Below are 20,825 nucleotides of genomic sequence, written 5' to 3'. Positions count from 1 at the left end.
GAAAGAATATAAAATAAAGTGCACAACAAACAGATAACAGTACTATAAACAAGTATGATGAAGTGTAATGTAAAGTGTCAAGTGTTTAAATGAAGAAATAAATAAATATATATATATATACAGACATACAGTAGATATCCTGATGCACACTCCATACCAGTTGGTGGCGGTTATGCACCAATCATTGTTTGCCAACCGCCAATGGAAGGTTCCATGCATGTCACCTTTTCACAGTAAACTGTCCATGAAATGCACAGTCTTGTGTAAGCACTACGAGGAGGCCTGTTTGGCAGTTTTACTGGTAAGCGAGCTTTATTTTTTATTTGTATTTATGTTAATTAATTATTCAAGCTAACGTCAGAAAGTGTAGCTAGCAAAAAGCTAACCCTAGCTATGATACAGCAGATAAGCCAATCTATAATGCTGAAGCTAAAATCGCTCCTTTAAGACATGAATATGCATATTGGTATGTGATTAACTTAAGGTAATAACTCTATTGTTATCTGCACATTATAGTGTCACGTCTGTGATTACGGTATTGTATGATTTTGCTAGCTGAGTGACGTGAGAGGAAAGTTAGCTTAACGTTAGCTAGCTAACATAAACAGCAGCATCATTTGACAATATTAACGGTTAATTGTTTTTTCCGCACGCGCTGGTAAAGGCTGCTGTTAACCGTTTCTTGTGTGATGTCATGTTTTTAAATTTTAGCAGTTGGTGATAATCACCATGTTTGCCGTTGGTGATAAACTGCCCTTCTAATCTGACACAACAAGCAGGTTAGCACAAAGCTAACTGTCTAATATCACCGGTGGTTAGGTAAGTTATTTATTTAAGTGCTAACAACTTCAGCTAAGATAAAAATGAAAAACAAATTAATTAATGCATTGGGCTGTGGCTGCAAGATGACTTGTCCAGTTAGCGTAGCTAGCTAGCTAACTGGACAGTTGGTACGATTACAATATGATTGGTCGGTTAGCAGCTAGCTAACCAGTAGAAACTAATATTTAAAAAGTAGAAACCAGTAGAAACTAATATTTAAAAAAATAGAAACCAGTAGAAATGAATATAAAAACCAGTAGAAATAATATTAAAAAAACAATAGAAACCAGTAGAAATTAATATAAAAAACAATAGAAACCAGTAGAAATTAATATAAAAACCAGTAGAAATAATATAAAAAAACAATAGAAATCAGTAGAAATTAATATAAAAAAAGAAATCAGTAGAAACTAATATTAAAAAAAAATAGAAACCAGTAGAAATTAATACAAAAAAATTGAAACCAGTAGAAGCTAATATAAAAATAGAAACCAGTAGAAATTGATATAAGAAACCAGTAGAAATGAATCTAAAAAACAATAGAATAAAACAATATTGTTTACCTAAACAACTGCAATGTCAAAGATAAAATAAAATAATCCTTTATTAGTCCCGCTGTGGGGACATTTACAGGATTACAGCAGCATAGTGGTGTGTGTGTGTGTGTGTGTGTGTGTGTGTGTGTGTGTGTGTGTGTGTATATATATATATATATATATATATATATATATATATATACACACACACACACACACACAGGAAAGTGCAAACAAGAGACATAGAATAAACCCCAAAATAAAATCAAGTATTATAAATAAGTAAGAAAACAGTAAAGAATATTAAATAAGTAAAAAATCCACAATAACTAAAATAGGTATTAATATAGTTATTATTAATACACATTTGACTACAGTGCTGTTTTTCTACTACTAAATAATAATGAGTAATATTCATAATTTGCATTAAATCCCGTAATTGATTCTGATGATTGGTCGGTTAGCAGCTAGCTAGCTAGCTATCAGAATCAGCTTTATTGAATTTGACTCCGGTTTTCACATTGCTCTCAACGTACATACATGGAATATACAAATAAACAAGAAAAATATAAAATCAAGGACATTAAAGACAACAAAGTAACTAAGCATAAACAAACAACTACTATGTACAATATAAATATACATCGAAGAATATATATGAACATAAAGAACAATGGACAATGGATTTGGGATATTGGTGTAGAATGGTGGTAATAGTGCAAATGGAGGTGCAGTATTTCTTCACTTGTTCGTGAGAGTATCATGAACAATCACAACTACAATATGATTGTAAACAACTGCAGTGTTGAGCCTGTAGCCTCACCAGTGTGTCTGCAGAAAGTTGCTCACCTTCACTGTAAACTGGAGCAAAGCATTTAGCTGGATTACAAAATGTCAACGATAAACATGGTATTTGTTTATACAACAGGTATGATGGAAGAAGGTTATCTCATTTATATAGCACATACAAGCAGAGAGACATCCGGTGTATATGTGGAAATAAAGCAAGATTACAATTGGAAACGAGTTTAAACACAATCAAACACGGGTTGAACACACTTGAAAGCCCGAGAATAACGGTGGATTTTAAGGTGCATCTTAAAAGCATCAATAGACTCCACCTTTCTCCACGAACAGTGCACAGCCAGTTGGCCACATTGGGCGGATCCGATGGGTCTGGTGCTGTAAGGGCTGAGAGACTCTGAAGAATATGTAAGGGTGAGAACATGTAGGGATTTGTGTAAGGATGCAAGGATAGGAGTGAAGTGGTCACGTTTCTTGGACTTTGTTAGCGGGCAGCAGCGCTTTGACCCACACGTTACTCATCTTTACACCTGGCGTACCTCAACTTAAACCCAGAGGCAGTAAGGTTACCTACAGAGAACCCTTTCTAGATTGCAACTGGTGTCAAAAAGAAGCATGCCTTTAGTTTCCAGTTATGGATTCTTTGAAGCAGAGTTTGGACTTCTCTGACCTGTTATGCACGGGTCAACATGTGTGTAGTGTTTACAATACAGACTGGAGCGAGGCTAGTCTGTAAATGTATGGCTAAACTTCACAAACGACTAAACATCATGAAATAGAATGTAATCAGTGTGCATATAAAATATTGGTACAAGTAATAATACAACTTTAAATCGCACGATAAAGCATTAAAAAAAACCTTTATTCAACCAGGCTAGTTTTCACTGAGAGCAGTGCTCTATTATCGGGCAGATTTAGATATTATTTTCTGTTTTGATATATATTAGGTCATATTTACATAGATTACCTCATCTGTGTTATTAGCACATAAGTCCATAATGTTTGTTTCTTCATCTTGATTCACGATATTATCCAGTGAAGAAGTGTTGAATGGATCAAGGTCTGTGCCAATTTTGCAAACTGGAAACTATTAATAACCTCAAACTGAAGATTATTGTGTTTTTCCCCAACATTTTAAATAGCGTTGAGAAAAGACAGCCTTTGCGAACACAAATTGCTGTTCACAAGCTTGATATTAACAATTTGTCTGATGTTTTCAGGACTGATGGCTCCAGAGTGACATGCCATGGCTCTGATGATCCCCCCGGTGAAGCTCAAATGGCTGGAGCACCTGAACAGCTCGTGGATCACGGAGGACAGCGAGTCGATCGCCACACGGGAGGGAGTGTCGGTGCTGTACTCGAAGCTGCTGGTCAACAAAGAGGCCGTGCTGCTGCCCCAGCAGGTGCTGTGTCTGAAAGGGCCCCAGCTCCCGGACTTTGAGCGTGAATCCCTCTCCAGCGATGAGCAGGAGCACTACCTGGACGCGCTACTCAGCAGCCAGTTGGCCTTGGCCAAGATGGTCTGCTCCGACTCTCCCTTCGCTGCAGCCCTGCGCAAACGTGTGCTGGTGCTCCAGCGCATCTTCTACGCACTTTCCAACAAGTACCACGACAAAGGAAAGGTCAAGCAGCAGCAGCACTCTCCAGAGAACAACTCGGGCTCGGCCGATCTGCACTCTGTCAGCGAGCGGCCGCGCTCCAGCACGGACGCCCTCATCGAGATGGGCGTCCGCACGGGCCTCAGCCTTCTTTTTGCTCTGCTGCGCCAGAGCTGGATGATGCCTCCTCCACCCAGCCCCAGCGGAGGTGCCGGAGGCAACATAAACTTGTGTAACGATGTCATTCACACGGCCATCGACGTGGTCAGCTCCCTGCCGCCCCTCTCTCTGGCCAACGAGAGCAAGATCCCGCCAATGGGCCTGGACTGCCTGGCCCAGGTCACCACTTTCCTGAAGGGGGTAACCATGCCAAACTCTGGGGCGGACATTTTAGGGCGGCGGCTTGCCTCCGAGCTGCTGCTGGGGCTGGCCTCCCAGAGGGGCTCCCTGCGCTACCTGCTGGAGTGGATCGAGATGGCCTTGGCTGCATCAGCCCTGGTCAGTGCTATGGAGGAGAATAAGGTGCTACAGAACCAAGAAGGGCTCATCGGATATGATTGTTTCATGAACATCCTCATGCAGATGAGGCGCTCTTTGGTAAGTAAACATCAACACTGCTGGCAGATTGGAAGTGTGGTTTAATAACTCAAACCAGAACTGTTATAACTTCTGCTTAAACAAGGACTCAGTAGCCTCGGCAGCTTTACTTTGCTCATCCAACCACGTCTTTCTTGTCTCTATGGAAAACACTATAAACTAACAATAATTCATCCATCTGTATGCTTTATAGTGCAGCTATTATGATCTTAAGGGGTGATAACTGAAAACACTACTGACATTCTGCACCAACCAAATACAAACATGCTGGTAAATAAACAATGATGATGTCATAGGCTTTCAAACGAGTTATTTACGTTTTTTTCAAAGTTTTCGGGGTTGTCTAAAATGTATCACATGGTTTTTGGATTCCTATCAGATTTAAAGGTGCATAGGTTGTTTAACGTTTCCTTTTGGTGGTCTGTGACAAAGGCCCCCTGTTGAGTGTGATGATTGTAATTGTTTTGAAGTCATTATGGTCTGAACATTTATATATTTAAATGCGTTTCTTCTGTCTCAGGGCTCCTCAGCAGATCGCAGCCAGTGGAGAGAACCCACACGGACCACTGATGGCTTGTGCTCATTGTATGAGGCAGCACTCTGTCTCTTAGAAGAAGTAAGACATTTTAGAAGTATTCTACGTATCATTATACTCTAAATAATACACCTCAACATGCTTATTTAAAGGAGTGGATAGCCTTCACTTCGATCCATACGAGTAACTCCTGTAAGTTACTAGTCAAAAATATGTTGGAAGGAAAAGGGAGGAGATGTCATTTTAAGAAACTCGTCAGACACAAATGATTATTCAAAGATGTCCGGAGCGGTTCTTAACTCGCGTCCTTTTCTTCCAGGTATGTCGAATGGCGTCGGACTACTCTCGCACCTGCGTCAGCCCAGACAGCATCCAGACCGGCGAGACGCCCGTGGTGTCTGAGACCTGTGAGGTCTACGTGTGGGGCAGTAACAGCAGCCACCAGCTGGTGGAGGGAACGCAGGAGAAGATCCTGCAGCCCAAGCTGGCCACGAGCTTCGCCGACGCACAGACCGTAAGAGAACAACAGTTCACAAGTCTTCTGTAGAGCTGTGTGTCTGCACATGTTTAGAGAGGCAGCATCTGAAGCTTTCTGACACTGTGGTGGCTAGATTTTAAATTGAGCACATTTTAAAGTTAAACGCACCAATCTGGTTCCCTTTAGAGCAGAATTAAGAAGAACTTTGTGCTCTTGTAAACAATTTCACTTCTGCAATTTACTTGTTGTAGCATGGGATGGAATGTAACTTTGTACACGTTTTGAGGTACTTGTACTTAAGTATTTCCATTTTATGTAACTTTATACTTCTACTCCACTACATCTCAGAGGGAAATATTATACTTTTAATTTCATAACATTTATTAGACAGTATTAGGCACTAGTTTGGCTATTTTGCAGATTCATGTTCTTAACACAAAATATAAATAACCTTATGAACTATGAACTATTATTAAGTAGTATATTATGAAGTATATAAAGTAGTTCAAATGAGCTTCACCAGCTGCAACATTAAAGTGATGAACACATTAATGCATCAATAATTATAATCCAATGATACATATAGTATTTGAGTGCATATTGAGTGTACTTTTACTTCTGGTACTTAAAGTGTATTTTGATGCTAATACTTTTACTTCAGGAACATTTTTAATGCAGGACGTTTAGTATTTTTACACTGCGTGCCAGTAAACATTTCTACCATAAACACATTGGTGGTATAAATATTAACCGTGATGACGCGGCACAAAGTCACAAAGCATGACCGAGGTAATTAATGTAAAAATGACCTCGGTTCAAAATTAAATTAGCTATGTTTTGTCAAATGGGTTAAGTTTTAAGGGGGAAATATTGTTTTTCTTCAGAGCATGAATTTTACTGATCAGCATGATCACAAAAAGAGCATTTCATAAACACGTGTGACATCATGCATTAACAGCACTGGTTCTCCCTTCAGCGGAACTACAGCTGTGTATCAAAACAATGTGACATGCTGTGTTAGACGGATCGATGGTATGAGACAATTATCTTACCCACATAACCTTTGTTCATCTGTTTATAATGTCAGGGGCCTCTCTGCAAGATGAAGTTGCACAAAATCATTTTTCCTAATGTGCTGCTGAATTTGCAGGAAATTAAATCAAATAATCATCAGAAACTAGCTCAGCCTGGTCTCTTGAAAACTGCCTTTTTCAATTGCATTTCCCAGATGACCTACTTAATTTAAGATACGTAACAAACATTTGTTTTAAGCCAAAGCAAGATCTTTTACTAAAGTATTTTTTTTCAGTAGTTTTTGTTTTGTTTTGTGTCAGGTTGAAATTCACAACGTTAAAAATGTGTTTAAAACTGTAAATACGTTTCCCTCAAAAACATAATTGAGAAAGCAGTTCAGTTGTATGGGAACATCATTTCTTGGAGACCGGGTGTTGTATCCAGGCGGCAACCTCCAGGTCTATAAAGAGCCTTAAAGCTGCATTCTCTCTAGAGTCCACCAGGGGGCGACTCCTCTGGTTGTATAGAAGTCTATGAGAAAATGACTCTACTTCTCTCTTGATTTATTACCTCAGTAAACATTGTAAACATGAGTTTATGGTCTCAATCTCTAGTTTCAAGTCTTCTTCAATACAGCATGATGTTCATTTAGTACATTATGGTCCATTTAGAGTCAGACAGACCATAAAGCAGGGGATGCTTTAGGGCGGGGCTACACGGTGATTGACAGGTCTCTACCAGAGACGTATATGTTGCGTCTACGTCCAAATCATTCTTGCCAACAAGGTTAAATTAGTTTTAATATTTTAGTTAGTTAATGGAAATACTATTGTCAACAAAAGTGTTTGATCATAGCTTCTGTTAATGAAAACCAGTGTACTCCGTGTATTATTATAAAGCAGGGGATGCTTTAGGGGCGGGGCTACACAGTGATTGACAGGTCTCTACCAGAGACGTATACGGCGTCTCTACGTCACTCCTCCTCAGTCCAGATATGGTCACTTCCTGTTCACTGGTTGCAAAATAACCCACTCAGATTTCGATGGCCAAAATTCTGAAAAACCGTAGTCCACCAACCAATGAGACAACTACGCCCTTCACAGCTGTAGTTTAGCGCCACAGGATTTTACCACAGCGCTGGTCACTCACTCACTCACTCACTCACTCACTCACTCTCTCTCTCTGCAGATTGAGGCGGGCCAGTACTGCACTTTTGTGATCTCGTCCGATGGCTCCGTCCGGGCCTGCGGTAAAGGCAGCTACGGCCGTCTGGGCCTCGGAGACTCCAGCAACCAGTGGACGCTCAAGAAGCTCACCTTTGAGCCCCACCGCGCCATCAAGAAGGTGTCGTCGTCCAAGGGCTCCGACGGCCACACGCTGGCCTTCACCACGGAGGGCGAGGTGTTCAGCTGGGGCGACGGTGACTACGGCAAACTGGGTCACGGGAACAGCTCAACACAGAAATACCCCAAACTGATCCAGGGGCCACTCCAGGGGAAGGTAGGGCTATTCTATTCACATGGTGCACATTATTTCATCTTTTAAATCCAGTAACCGATGATTAAGTCTGATGTGTGTCTGTTGTTCTGTGTCAGGTGGTGGTGTGTGTGTCTGCCGGCTACAGACACAGTGCTGCAGTCAGTGAGGATGGAGAGCTGTACACGTGGGGTAAAGGAAATTTTGGAAGATTAGGTAAGTTGCTGAACTCATTTAGGATCTCTTTTAATGTACGGCTGTTACTTTTAAGTAGTTCCCAGTACAACCGGGGGGATTGTCAACGCTCTTAGATTCTCTTCTTACTCTTCTCACTCATGGTTATAACTTTGTAACACTTTGTAACTTATTTTATTGTCTCGCTTTTTCTGCTTTGTCTGTCAAAGCACTTTGTAAACTCTGTTTCTGAAGTTGCTATATAAATAAAGTTATTATTATTATTAATAACCCCTCAAGCTAACTCTCGTTAACACGGTAAAACACCATGACGCACAACAATTTGTGACTCATAAATTTGTTTAACTAATAACTGGCCATTTACAAAGTTCCACTACTGCACGGCATTCTGGGTAACGCTGTAGCTGACAGCTAGTAGCATGTCTGTTGACAGATGGGAGCGGCTCCGTCGCTACCGCACAGAAAAGAGAGATGTGGTCCGTTTATAGATGCAAATATCTTAAAATATTTTATTTAGAAAAAGAAAGCTGTTGGTTTTCTAACTGATTTATTTATAAGTTATTTTATTTACTATTTTGCAGTTTGCACGATAATAATTGTTTACGTTCTGATTTCTTTATATTTGGAATGATTTTGTAATAATAATAATAATTATTATTATTATTATTATTATTAGTAATTAAAGCCTTCAGTATATACATGATGACATTAAATGTTTTAGTTTAGTTTAGTATTCTATGTACTCCTGACTGCAGAATGAGCCACCATGAACACATGAACCTGTAAAGGCCCAGTCATGACAGGAAGAAGTGCTGTGAACTAATACTCGAGAGAACAACCTCGTTCTGCTCTGTGTGCCGGATGCTCCGCGTGGACTTTTTTTAACCCTCCACTCAGACGAGCTAAATAAAACTCCACATTTGTAATTTCCGTGCGTAAGCAGTCTGACGTTTTCTTTCATTGTTTGGGGGGATGCAGGTCACGGTGACAGCAACAGCCGAAACATTCCTACCCTGGTTAAAGACATCAGTAACGTGGGAGAGGTGTCGTGTGGCAGCTCTCATACCATCGCTCTGTCCAAGGATGGACGCACCGTGTGGTCCTTCGGAGGAGGAGACAACGGTGAGGAAACCCTTCACCAAGACTTTGTTGTTAAACGTCATCAGTGATCTTGTAAATTGAATTTAAATTGGAGCCTTCACATAATTCTTGCAGTTTTGTCTTGTATTTCTTCAAATTGTACTACAGTGTGAGTACATGCTCTCATACAAGTGAAACCACGTGTTGTCCCGCAGGAAAACTCGGTCACGGTGATACCAATCGAGTCTACAAGCCAAAAGTAGTGGAAGCCCTGCAGGGAATGTTCATCAGGAAAGTGTGTGCAGGAAGCCAGTCGTCTCTCGCCTTAACCTCCACCGGACAGGTATGACAGCAGTCCTAAAGGGTTAACCAAGACGGGACAAAAGCCCGGTTTGTTGAGGAATAAATGAAGGCTCTTTGTCCCAAAGAGGGAATTTCATACTGCTGTTTATGCATTTCTGCTGACAGCCGGTTGGACGTTGACAGTGATGACTTGTTACGTAACGGAGCTCTTCTTTCTCAGGCTTTGTCTCAAAGATACAGTCTCACTGTTTTTACTCCTGGAGACCAAAATTAAATGATTTGCGATGTGAGCAGCGGAAGAACTCCTCTGCTGATGTTGATTGGTGCCACTTGTTCTTTAGGTGTACGCGTGGGGCTGCGGTGCTTGTCTGGGATGTGGTTCCTCTGAGGCCACAGCTCTCAGACCCAAACTGATCGAGGAGCTGGCTACCACCAGGGTGGTGGACATCTCTATCGGGGACAGTCACTGCCTGGCCCTGTCGCATGGTTTGTCTTTTGCTCTTCTCTTTCGGGAGCTTTTTGTCACAGTTTCTCTCTGTAGTCTTGATTTTCTCTGTAATATAAAAGTCCTGCAGCTCTATAGAAACAGAACAATCATGACTAGAAGTAGAGAGAACTAGAACATGTCTTTTGTGCAGAAGTTTCACGGATTTTTGTTGTCACATGATTGTTGGTCTCAGATGAATCAATCATGACTTCATAGTTTCACTGAGGAGCTCACAATTTAATGTTTTTTACAGAAAAAAGCAAAGCTTTATTTGTGGCGAGATTTTAAAGGAGACATGTAGAATAAAATGTTGTTGATGAAATTTCACAATTTTAAGCTTTGTTTCGGTTTCTTTTTCAGACGGAAGTGTTTGTCGCACATGATGTGTTCAAGGGCCGTCAGAAAGACGATAATGGTGTTTTTTTTTTTACAGCTGGCTGTGATAAACGGTGTAGTTTCTGCGATTGTTTAGAGGAAACATGCTTTTCAGTCCCGCTGGCGGGTTTTGGGGATTTAGAGGGTCGGTAACTCTGAGCAGCTGCTGCTGCATTAAAACACGTTAGCATGGTGTCGGGGATCAATGTGGCTGAACATGCTAAATCCACGGCCTCTTGTCAAGTCACAGTGTGATCATGATTTTATGTTTGTTAAACAAGTGACAGAGCTGTCGCAAGTAGCGTGATGTAATAGCAAAATACATAGACCCTGTTTGTTTAGGCTAATGCTTAACTGAAGCTAGACCGTATATTTCAGATCAGTGTAGTACAGATTCTATATCTAATCTTGTATTACTTCTCCAGACAATGAAGTGTACGCATGGGGCAACAACTCCATGGGCCAGTGTGGCCAGGGGAACCCCACGGAGCTGATCACCAAACCCAAGAAGGTGGTGGGTCTGGACGGAGTCGCTATTCAGCAGATCTCAGCCGGAACGTCCCACAGCCTGGCGTGGACCGCCCTGCCCAGAGACAGGTCAGCTCAACATCAGAGTAACTGCTGTAGCGACGGTAGCATTGAACATAAACATAGCCACACAGGGAGGGGAGGGGGGAGGGGGGTGGGGGGGGGGGGGGGTTTGATAGGATTGCACAATAGAGGTCAAAGGTCAGTGACTGCACGTGAAATGGCAGCAGTTTCTTTTTCCTTCTGTGTGATGTTAATGTCATGTTGACTGTGTTACTGACGTAAAGTACAGAGTGTCTCAGTGAGTCTTAAGGAGGTTAGATCTTGATAAACATGCAGTTCTTTTAGATGAAAGTCACTCTGTCTCCTAATGTGTAAAAGTTATAAATATAATAAGAGATGATATAGTCAAAACATTATAAACACCATGTCAACGGTACATCAGTGTTATGAAAAAAAAATCTGATAATCTTTTAAAGTAAAGTGTTAAATGTTCGAGAAAAACCAAATTAACAAGAAAAAAATGTAATATTCTCTGAGATTGAGCTCTCAAATTAGTGAGAAAAAAAATCTGAATGTTTGACTTTGCAATGTTGGATTAAACTTCATCACACCACAGTGGAGTACCACACATGTACTGATCCAATGTTTATGATAATATTGTGATTCCTTTTGATAAATCTGATGAGGTCATTACCGGAGGAACAATACGCAGCGTCTGTGGTGTGATGATGTCGATTCAACCTTCAAAGTAAAGTGATGAGATTTCTTGACAAAAAAAAAACAGGAAACCACATTGCCAACTCTCACATGTGTCACATTTATTTTGATATGCAGTGTTCACAGGAAGTGCATTCTTTAGATAGATCGGTAGAAAACTAACATTCATTAGAAAACAGGAGTAAGGCAGAACTTTGTTGAAGTGGTTTTGAGGCACGGCATCGATTCTACACATAAAGTTCAGTTAACGTTTCATCACGACGAGCACGACTAACCCGACGTTATTCCTGCTGGTTTAAATCAGTGGAGAAATGCTTCAAGCTTCATCAGTTTAGTGGACAAAGTGTTTGAATGACAACAACAGCATGTCCCTCCAGAGCTTTGATGTTTGACATTCATTCCACTGGAGCACCTATGAAGCACTAGAGCTCTTCATATTCATATTAATATTAATATATGAATACTTACTCCCTGTGGCTCTGTAGGCAGGTGGTGGCTTGGCACAGGCCCTACTGTGTCGACCTGGAGGAAAGCACCTTCTCCCACTTGCGCTCCTTCCTCGAGCGCTACTGCGACGGCATCAACAGTGAAGTCCCTCCTCTTCCGTTCCCCTCATCCAGGTAAACACACACGGCCACCATCACTGCACTGACCGGTGTGGAGAAAACACAGAGAAATAACCGTGTATAATTAAGCACCTCCTCTCCAGGAAAGAGGGTTGTTATTATCAGATTCACGGTTAATTACTAACATCTCTATTTAAAATGACAAATCTGCTCTTTTGATTCACAGAGTATGATTGTAAAGGAAAACATATTGATAGAAGAATTACATGTTCACACAAAGGCTGTGATATGTGTAAATAATTAACAAATGATTTAACTATAGCACGTTTATTTTTTTTTTGTCTTTGAGCTTTTTGGGCGTTAACTTTAGTAACAATGGTCTGAAATGACATAAAGTTGCAAAGTTAAGTAAAAAAACTAAGGACACCTTAATTACCCTCCAGTAGCATGAGAAGCTTGATATTGGGCTCTATGTGGTACCAGAGACGTCGGATGATTGTTTGTGACAAGTTCAAAATATATATATATATATATATATATATATATATATATATATATATATATATATATTAGTTTACTGGATTGTTTTAAGTCTCTCGTCTCTTTTTTATCTTGTTTTTAACTTTTTTGTTTTTTTAAGTCTGTGATTTTTACGTGTGAAACTTTCACACCGTCATCTTGGCAATAAGATTCAATAGTCGTGGCTAAAATTAAATACATTTAAAAAAATGTATTTGCAGGGAGCATCATAACTTCCTCAAGCTGTGCCTTCGGCTTTTGTCCAATCATCTGGCTCTGGCTCTGGCCGGGGGCGTGGCCACCAGTATCTTAGGTCGGCAGGCCAGACCCCTGAGGAACCTGCTCGTCAGACTGATGGACTCCTCAGTGCCTGACGAGATTCAGGAGGTAAGAAGATGCAGGGGGGGGGGGATTATCAGCATAGTAAAGACCAAGATAGATAGTAGAAATAATAAAACAGAGACACTTTGTGAACAAACACAACATATTTAGGATGAAGTTCTCACTTAAAGAAACACGGAGCTGCAGCAGCATCTCTGTCACCTTTTCCATGCCTGTAATTAAAGCTGTTTTATTCTATTTTATCTGAATCGTCACTCCTCAGCTGTTCTCTTGTGTATGTAATCATTGAGATTAGCTCAGTGGACATTAAAGAGACAGTAGTGATGTTTAGAAGTGTGTTTGTATGAGGTTCTTCTCCAGAGTCACAGTTCTACTACAGTAGTTTATAGAAACACACAAATCAATGTTCTGCTGAGGACGTATTCCAGACTCCTAACAGAATCTATTGCAGTTTAAGTGAACGCTATATTTAGAATGTCTTCCCCTCTTTACCTTGCTGTCAAATTGCTGACACAAATGAACCAACAGATAGAGGCAGTGATAGACCAGCCACTCCTGTGATCTGTGAGGTAGAACGACTGGAGTCTGGTGTCTTTAAAGAGAGCGTAGAACGGCTTCACTTCTCTGTTCCCTTGTTTATTTTGTGTGACTTTGGTGAATCCGAACCAGCCAAAGTCACAGAATAACACAAACTGATCTTAATTTATTTAAGTGTCTACACATACACTGATGATGGAAAAGTACTTCATGCAACCCTACTTCAAAACATCCAAACAGTACTTTCTTAACATGTCAACAAACTCTGGATCTGTTGCCCCACCTGAAGCTTTGTGTTGTGTGTGTGTTGTGTGTGTCTCCATCAGGCGGTGATCGAGACTCTGTCGGTGGGGGCGACCATGCTGCTGCCTCCGCTGAGAGAGAGGATGGAGCTCCTTCACTCCTTGCTGCCTCAGGGCCCTGACAAATGGGAGAGTCTCTCCAAAGGACAGGTACGCTATGCTTCCTGATACACACACCTGTCAGGATCCATGACTCTGGATGCATGTGTAGAGTTTTATTTTCTGAATTCCAGTGGAGACGTATATGCTTAAAACTGAGCACTTTTTTTATACATTAATCTCATTGTTAGACATTAAAAGCCGGTCACAGCCGCTGGTTTACATTAATGTACTTGAGGTTTGTGTAGATTAACAAATGGTTGGTTGATGGCTCACGTTGTGGTGTTGGTGGAGTAAAAGGCTGGTTTGGTTCCTCTAAGTGGTCAGCCGGTTAGCTTAGCGTGTTTCTGGCTAAGTTTAGCGGCTGTAGCCTGACGTTGATGTAGAGATATAAAAGTGATATCGATCGTATCAGTTAACTCTTGGCAAGAAAGCAAATTTAGTGTCTTTTACAAAATATCAAACCGTTCCTTTAAAAGTACAAATTTGCTGTTAATTTATGGAACATTTCTGCACATGCAAAAAATGTGCAGTTACCTCAATAATTAAAAACCTAGTGTTTCATGAAATATGACTAAAACAGAAGAGCTGTGATAACCGCCGCCGAGGCTAGCTTGTTGACTGCACATTGGACTATTTCCCCTCAGTATGAACCTCCATGTTTACCAGTTTAACACCGAGTGCTGTTTGTCGGCTTGTTTTTTCTGTCTAGGTCAGCAGTCTCATTTTAAACGTGTGTGTTTTTGTGCCACAGAGGATGCAGCTCGACATAATCCTGACCAGCCTCCAGGACCACACCCACGTGGCCTCGCTCCTGGGCTACAGCTCTCCGGCCGACGGGCCCGAGGGGCTCTGCTCTGGCCCGGGCTTCGCGGCCGCCCCGGACCCGACGTACAGCGACACGGCGGGACACCCTGACACCCACCTGGCCGAGATCCTCATGAAGACGCTGCTCAGGAACCTGGGCTTCTATACCGTGAGTAGATGTTTGCTGCAGCTCTTATCGGAGAGTTCGCTCTTATTGATTTCAGTGTGTGTGCCGCTCGATAACAAACCATTATCTGAGAGATCATTAACGATCTGTTTGGAATAGACCAAGGCAGACGTTACTCAGGAAGGAAGCGCTGTTGTTTCACCCTCTCCAAGTCTTCACAAGCTTTTCACACACTGTTGCTGGTATTTTGGCCCATTCCTCCATGCAGATCTCCTCTAGAGCAGTGATGTTTTGGGGCTGTCGCTGGGCAACACGGACTTTCAACTCCCTCCACAGATTTTCTATGGGTTGAGATCTGGAGACTGGCTAGGCCACTCCAGGACCTTGAAATGCTTCTTACGAAGCCACTCCTTCGATGCCCGGGCGGTGTGTTTGGGATCATTGTCATGCTGAAAGACCCAGCCACGTTTCATCTTCAATGCCCTTGCTGATGGAAGGAGGTTTCCACTCAAAATCTCACGATACATGGCCCCATTCATTCTTTCCTTTACACGGATCAGTCGTCCTGGTCCCCTTGCAGAAAAACAGCCCCAAAGCATGATGTTTCCACCCCCATGCTTCACAGTAGGTATAATGTTCTTTGGATGCAACTCTGCATTCTTTCTCCTCCAAACACGACGAGTTGAGTTTTTACCAAAAAGTTCTATTTTGGTTTCATCTGACCATATGACATTCTCCCAATCCTCTTCTGGATCATCCAAATGCTCTCTAGCAAACTTCAGACGGGCCTGGACATGTACTGGCTTAAGCAGGGGGACACGTGTGGCACTGCAGGATTTGAGTCCCTGGCAGCGTAGTGTGTTACTGATGGTAGCCTTTGTTACTTTGGTCCCAGCTCTCTGCAGGTCATTCACTAGGTCCCCCCGTGTGGTTCTGGGATTTTTGTTCACCGTTCTTGTGATCATTTTGACCCCACGGGGTGAGATCTTGCGTGGAGCCCCAGATCGAGGGAGACTATCAGTGGTCTTGTATGTCTTCCATTTTCTAATAATTGCTCCCACAGTTGATTTCTTCACACCAAGCTGCTTACCTATTGCAGATTCAGTCTTCCCAGCCTGGTGCAGGTCTACAATTTTGTTTCTGGTGTCCTTTGACAGCTCTTTGGTCTTGGCCATAGTGGAGTTTGGAGTGTGACTGTTTGAGGTTGTGGACAGGTGTCTTTTATACTGATAACGAGTTCAAACAGGTGCCATTAATACAGGTAACGAGTGGAGGACAGAGGAGCCTCTTAAAGAAGAAGTTACAGGTCTGTGAGAGCCAGAAATCTTGCTTGTTTGTAGGTGACCAAATACTTATTTTACCGAGGAATTTACCAATTAATTCATTAAAAATCCTACAATGTGATTTCCTGGATTCTTTCCCCCCATTCTGTCTCTCATAGTTGAAGTGTACCTATGATGAAAATGACAGGCATCTCTCATCTTTTTAAGTGGGAGAACTTGCACAATTGGTGGCTGACTAAATACTTTTTTCTTTGCATGCATATACTGCCAGGAATCTTGTGGAATAAAGTTTTACATTATTTATCTGAATCTGCAAAATAAATTAAGTTTTCAAAGAAATGTAGTGGCGTAAAAAGTATAAAGCAGAATAATATGAATGTGAATACTTTAGTGTAAGTATAAGTACCTCAGGTCAAAAGGTGGTTTGCCGAACATTTTCTGCTTTGAAAACACGTCTTTCGTGTTCAATGTTCAATTCATTCTTTTATTCTTCAAGTAATGTGTCGTATTTGATCAGAATACTGAAAGCAGCAGAACTGAGTACACGTTGTCTGTTTATTTATCACAAGTAAACTGCGTTGCGATATATATTCAACGTTCTCACGTTCCCCTGGTTCTTAATGTAAAATGCCGACCAGATTATCTGCCCAGAGAATCGTTTGTTTACATTCATCCTGATGCAAAATAAAAAAAGGTTTTTCTTGTGTAGCAAATGAACTCTCGTCGTGCAGCCCTGTGTTGCATAATGACAATAAACTATACCCTGACCGTGAGTCCTTGAATGTATCCCTCACATCGTACTTGTGTTGTTGTTGTGCAGGATCAGGCGTTCGGTGAGCTGGAGAAGAACAGCAATAAGCTGCAGCAGGGCACGTCCTCCTCCGACAGCAGCCAGCCGGCTCACCTCCACCAGCTCCTGTGCTCCCTGCAGAAGCAGCTGTTGGCGTACTGCCACATCAACTCAGTCACCGAGGTACGGACACTCGGCTCGTCTTGTTCAAAAACGCCGACTCTCTCTTCCACGGATAGCGGCTTTATTATGTGGAAAATCACGGAGTTATTCAAACCTCTTGGTCCGGTGCCAATCGGATCATGTGTTTTAGGTTTTTTTTCTTAACACTGGTGAGATTATAGCTTCACCATTGAAAGGCAGAAGCCCTCTGATGTCCAAGCTGATGAAGTTATTTACTCTTTAATGCACATCTAATCTCAGAACTCACATGGTCTTCTTCATGAAGCGTAAAAACTAGTGCTGGGCAAGTTAACGCGTTAATTTCGCGTTAACGCATTCATTAATTAACGCCAACAATTATTTTATCGCGCGTTAACGCATTTTTTAAATTTATTATATATATTTTTTTTTTCTTTTTTTTAAATTGAAAGACAAGAGACAATATATATACATAACAACAAGAGGATGACAAGAACAGTGGGATAAAAGCCAGCAAACATCCTATAGTCAGTAATGTTAGTGCACCTATATGCTGAAATTCACGGTAAACGCATTTAAACAGCACAGATCGGGAACGAGCGAAGGACTTTGAAAGTTAGCGGAAAGATTAACGTGAGACAACATCCGGTTTCTTCAGACGCACATCCGGTTTTCAGAATAAGATGCTAACAAAGTATGAATTATATTCACATTAAGTATAAAACATGCTACCTGCATCTCGTGAACCAAAGGTTATTGACCTTTTGTTCATATAGCAGTACTTTTAAAATAAAAGTGCGCAATACACTACTTTTGAATTCATTATTGAACTTTTCCATAACAATGCGATTCATCGCAAAAAATCCATGCGATTAAATGTTTTAATCGTTGCCCAGCACTAGTAAAAACACATTATTTTCAGAACTGATGCATGAAAGTAACTCTCTGTATGCTCTGTGATAATGTGACGATGTTCAGCAGCCTTCAAGCCAGATATTTGAATTTAGATTAAATGAATTAAGCGTCTTGAGACATTACGGTCCTCGTGCTTTCTCTCTGCAGAACTGCAGCAGTGTGGCTTTACTCCACAAGCATCTGCAGCTCCTGCTGCCTCACGCCACCGACATCTTCTCCCGCTCTGCTGCTCTGATCAAAGAGAGTTCCTGGAACGGCAGCATACGAGAGAAGCTGCAAGGTGAAGAGGATCGGTTCATCTCTTGTGGCTGAATCTCTCTCTCTCTCTCTCTCTCTCTCTCTCTGTCTCTCTGTCTCTGTCTCTCTCTCTGTCTCTCTCTGTGTGTGTGTGTGTGTGTCCTCCGCTTGTCCACTTCTGCCTCTTCGTCACAAAACACTTTCATTATTTCTCTTCTTCTCACGCTACTCACTTAAAGACTGTGCAGGTTAAACTGCATAAAACATGTAAATCATTTAGGTTATATGTTTTGATATGAAACATGATCATTTATTCAAAGTAAACAGAAAAGATCTTTGGAATAAAACGTTTTATTACTTTTCAATATCGTGCACAATTGTCTATTTGAGCTTCTGTTAGGTGCTGGTGTCAGTATTACTTCTCATTCACTGAATACTTATTACTCTATTGTTTATATATATTTATAGTCTTCCTCTATTGTTTTCTTCTTGTTCTTCTGTTGTAATCTTTGATCAATAATTTCCTTTGGGATTAATAGATTTCTATCACATCTTTTATTTCTACCGACCCTTTTCTCACCCTTTTAACCAATATTTCTTTGTTTTTTTTTCATTATTTCTTTGTTTTTTTTCATAATTTCCTGTGTTTTTCAACCTCCGTGTCTCCATCTCCAGATGTGATCTACGTGTCGGCGGCAGGCAGCATGCTGTGCCAGATCATCAACTCGTTGCTGCTGCTGCCGGTGTCGGTGGCGAGGCCTCTGCTGAGCCACCTGCTGGACCTGCTGCCTCCTCTGGACCGCCTCAACAGGCTGCTGCCTGCTGCCTCCCCTCTGGAGGACCAGGAGCTGCAGTGGCCCCTGCATGGTGAGCAAGAAGCTAAAGAAACCCTGACCCTGCTTTGTAATCTATATCGTCTTTATATAATGAGTTTTATCATCTGGCAAAGACATGTCTAAGGAATTCAAAGCATGTACTCTATCATCACACGAACAAAGTTCCCCTTGTGGGATGAATAAAGTAACTATCTCTCTATTATCTAATAGCATTCACACCGTATCAACATTGATTAGCTGTTTGGTAATATGAAAAAAAAAAAACAATGAAGCAAACATTCCTGTGAAGTTAAAAAGTGTGTTTCGCCCCTAAAAATGTAAATAAACTAACGTTACTCAGAGTAATAGGTTATTATTTCATGACTAAAAATGTTTTCTATTTTAACAGTGTTGTGTATTATATACACTGGGTCACCAGGTTTGTTTTAGCTGTTCTATCACTAGAGATCAAAAACTAATTTACTGCACATTAATGTGATTCTCTTTGAATGAAAAGTAGGTTGAATATATTTAGTTTGGATTTGGTCGGTCTTTGTTCCGTACGGAATCCCTTTGGGTTATAATGTGGTGACAGATTTAAGGATAACATGGATGCGTGTCAGCCTCGAACCCTCGTCTTGATTGTGACAAAACTTTTAACAGTATTGTGCTTTTCCCTCAAAGCTGGGTGGCAGTTTATTTTGCACTGGCTCTATACAAAGATTTAGCATCTCACTATTTAGCATTTACTCATTTTGTCCTCTAGACGTTTTGAGGCTTGTGAGCCACAAATGTAATATATAACTCTTGTTTTTCTAGTTTTCGATATAATTCACGGCTGTAAGTCTGCACAAATCAAAGGCTGTGTAGAGCTCCCAAGACCTTATTTTCCCTGAAAGTGTAAACTTTCATTCATACTGTCCTACACCACCACACAACCTTCACTGTCCAGGTACGTCTGACTTTGCTGAGCCGGCCTCGGGGATGTCGCTGCCACAGCCGGCGCTCTCCTGGGTGTGGCTCGTGGACCTGGAGAGGACGGTCGCCCTCCTCGTGGGCCGTTGCCTCGGTGGGATGCTGCAGGGGGCTGCTACCTCGCTGGAGGAGCAGGTTACCGCCTACTGGCTCAAAACTCCCCTCTTCAGCAACGGCTTGGAAATGGACATCCCACAGCTCGGTAGGGAGGGGCGGGTATGGTGCTGTGACGGCCGGGTTTAACATGTTCATCGCTGGCAGTAACCTTTCAGCTGTTGAGGGCAGTTTGTGTTTCTTCTTTTTGCCCTTGTATACTTGAGACGATGAATGTTTGTCCACTTGTGTCTTTCAGACTCGTGCATCAGCTCATTGCTGGAGGCAGCACTGTCCGATGATGAAGAGCAGAAGCCCTTTGACTCCACACTGTGTCCCGGCTTGAGTGTCTTGGTGGATTTGGCGCTGTGTTCCTCTAAAGAACCTGCCAACAGCCTCTGGATCAACATGCAGGACTATGGCATGAGCAAAGGTCCCCTTTTTGACTCAGCATGTAATGAATTATATTGTCTCTGTGCCAGAGGTGTCAGTCTTGACAGTGAACTGTACTGTGTGTTCTGTTACAGACTGGGACAATGCGTCTCTCAGTAACGAGTCCCTGTTGGACACTGTGTCCACGTTTGTGTTGGCAGCCTTATTGAAGCACACAGGGCTGCTGGGCCAAGCCTGTGGAGAGGGCAGGTACCGTAACATCCTATTTATGATGTGTTAAAGGTCTGCACATTGTCCCACAGTGCCAGAATAGATTAAAAATCACATGTCACAA

General features: G+C 41.7%; 1 protein-coding gene across 1 annotated transcript in view; it reads left to right on the top strand.

Annotated features, from left to right (window-relative positions):
* The first annotated feature begins 199 nt into the window (after positions 1–199).
* LOC142938307 (putative E3 ubiquitin-protein ligase HERC1) overlaps positions 200–20,825 on the top strand; it is a 66,134-nt gene continuing 45,508 nt past the window's right edge. Inside the window, exons 1-20 of the mRNA XM_076081596.1 lie at positions 200–301; positions 3,383–4,359; positions 4,880–4,975; positions 5,214–5,408; positions 7,575–7,886; positions 7,982–8,078; positions 9,036–9,179; positions 9,353–9,480; positions 9,782–9,926; positions 10,728–10,899; positions 12,036–12,170; positions 12,857–13,022; positions 13,841–13,966; positions 14,670–14,891; positions 16,953–17,105; positions 18,126–18,258; positions 18,891–19,082; positions 19,983–20,207; positions 20,358–20,531; positions 20,626–20,740. Coding sequence (XP_075937711.1) covers positions 3,409–4,359; positions 4,880–4,975; positions 5,214–5,408; positions 7,575–7,886; positions 7,982–8,078; positions 9,036–9,179; positions 9,353–9,480; positions 9,782–9,926; positions 10,728–10,899; positions 12,036–12,170; positions 12,857–13,022; positions 13,841–13,966; positions 14,670–14,891; positions 16,953–17,105; positions 18,126–18,258; positions 18,891–19,082; positions 19,983–20,207; positions 20,358–20,531; positions 20,626–20,740 — 3,881 coding nt within the window. The 5' untranslated portion in view covers positions 200–301; positions 3,383–3,408. The remainder of the gene's footprint in view (positions 302–3,382; positions 4,360–4,879; positions 4,976–5,213; positions 5,409–7,574; positions 7,887–7,981; positions 8,079–9,035; positions 9,180–9,352; positions 9,481–9,781; positions 9,927–10,727; positions 10,900–12,035; positions 12,171–12,856; positions 13,023–13,840; positions 13,967–14,669; positions 14,892–16,952; positions 17,106–18,125; positions 18,259–18,890; positions 19,083–19,982; positions 20,208–20,357; positions 20,532–20,625; positions 20,741–20,825) is intronic.

This window comes from Anarhichas minor, unplaced genomic scaffold (genome assembly GCF_050575085.1).
Source record: "Anarhichas minor isolate MPS153535 unplaced genomic scaffold, ASM5057508v1 ptg000082l, whole genome shotgun sequence".
NCBI lineage: Eukaryota > Metazoa > Chordata > Actinopteri > Perciformes > Anarhichadidae > Anarhichas > Anarhichas minor.
The sequence above is the reverse complement of the archived record's forward strand: the minus strand, read 5'-3'. Positions and strand labels throughout refer to the sequence as shown.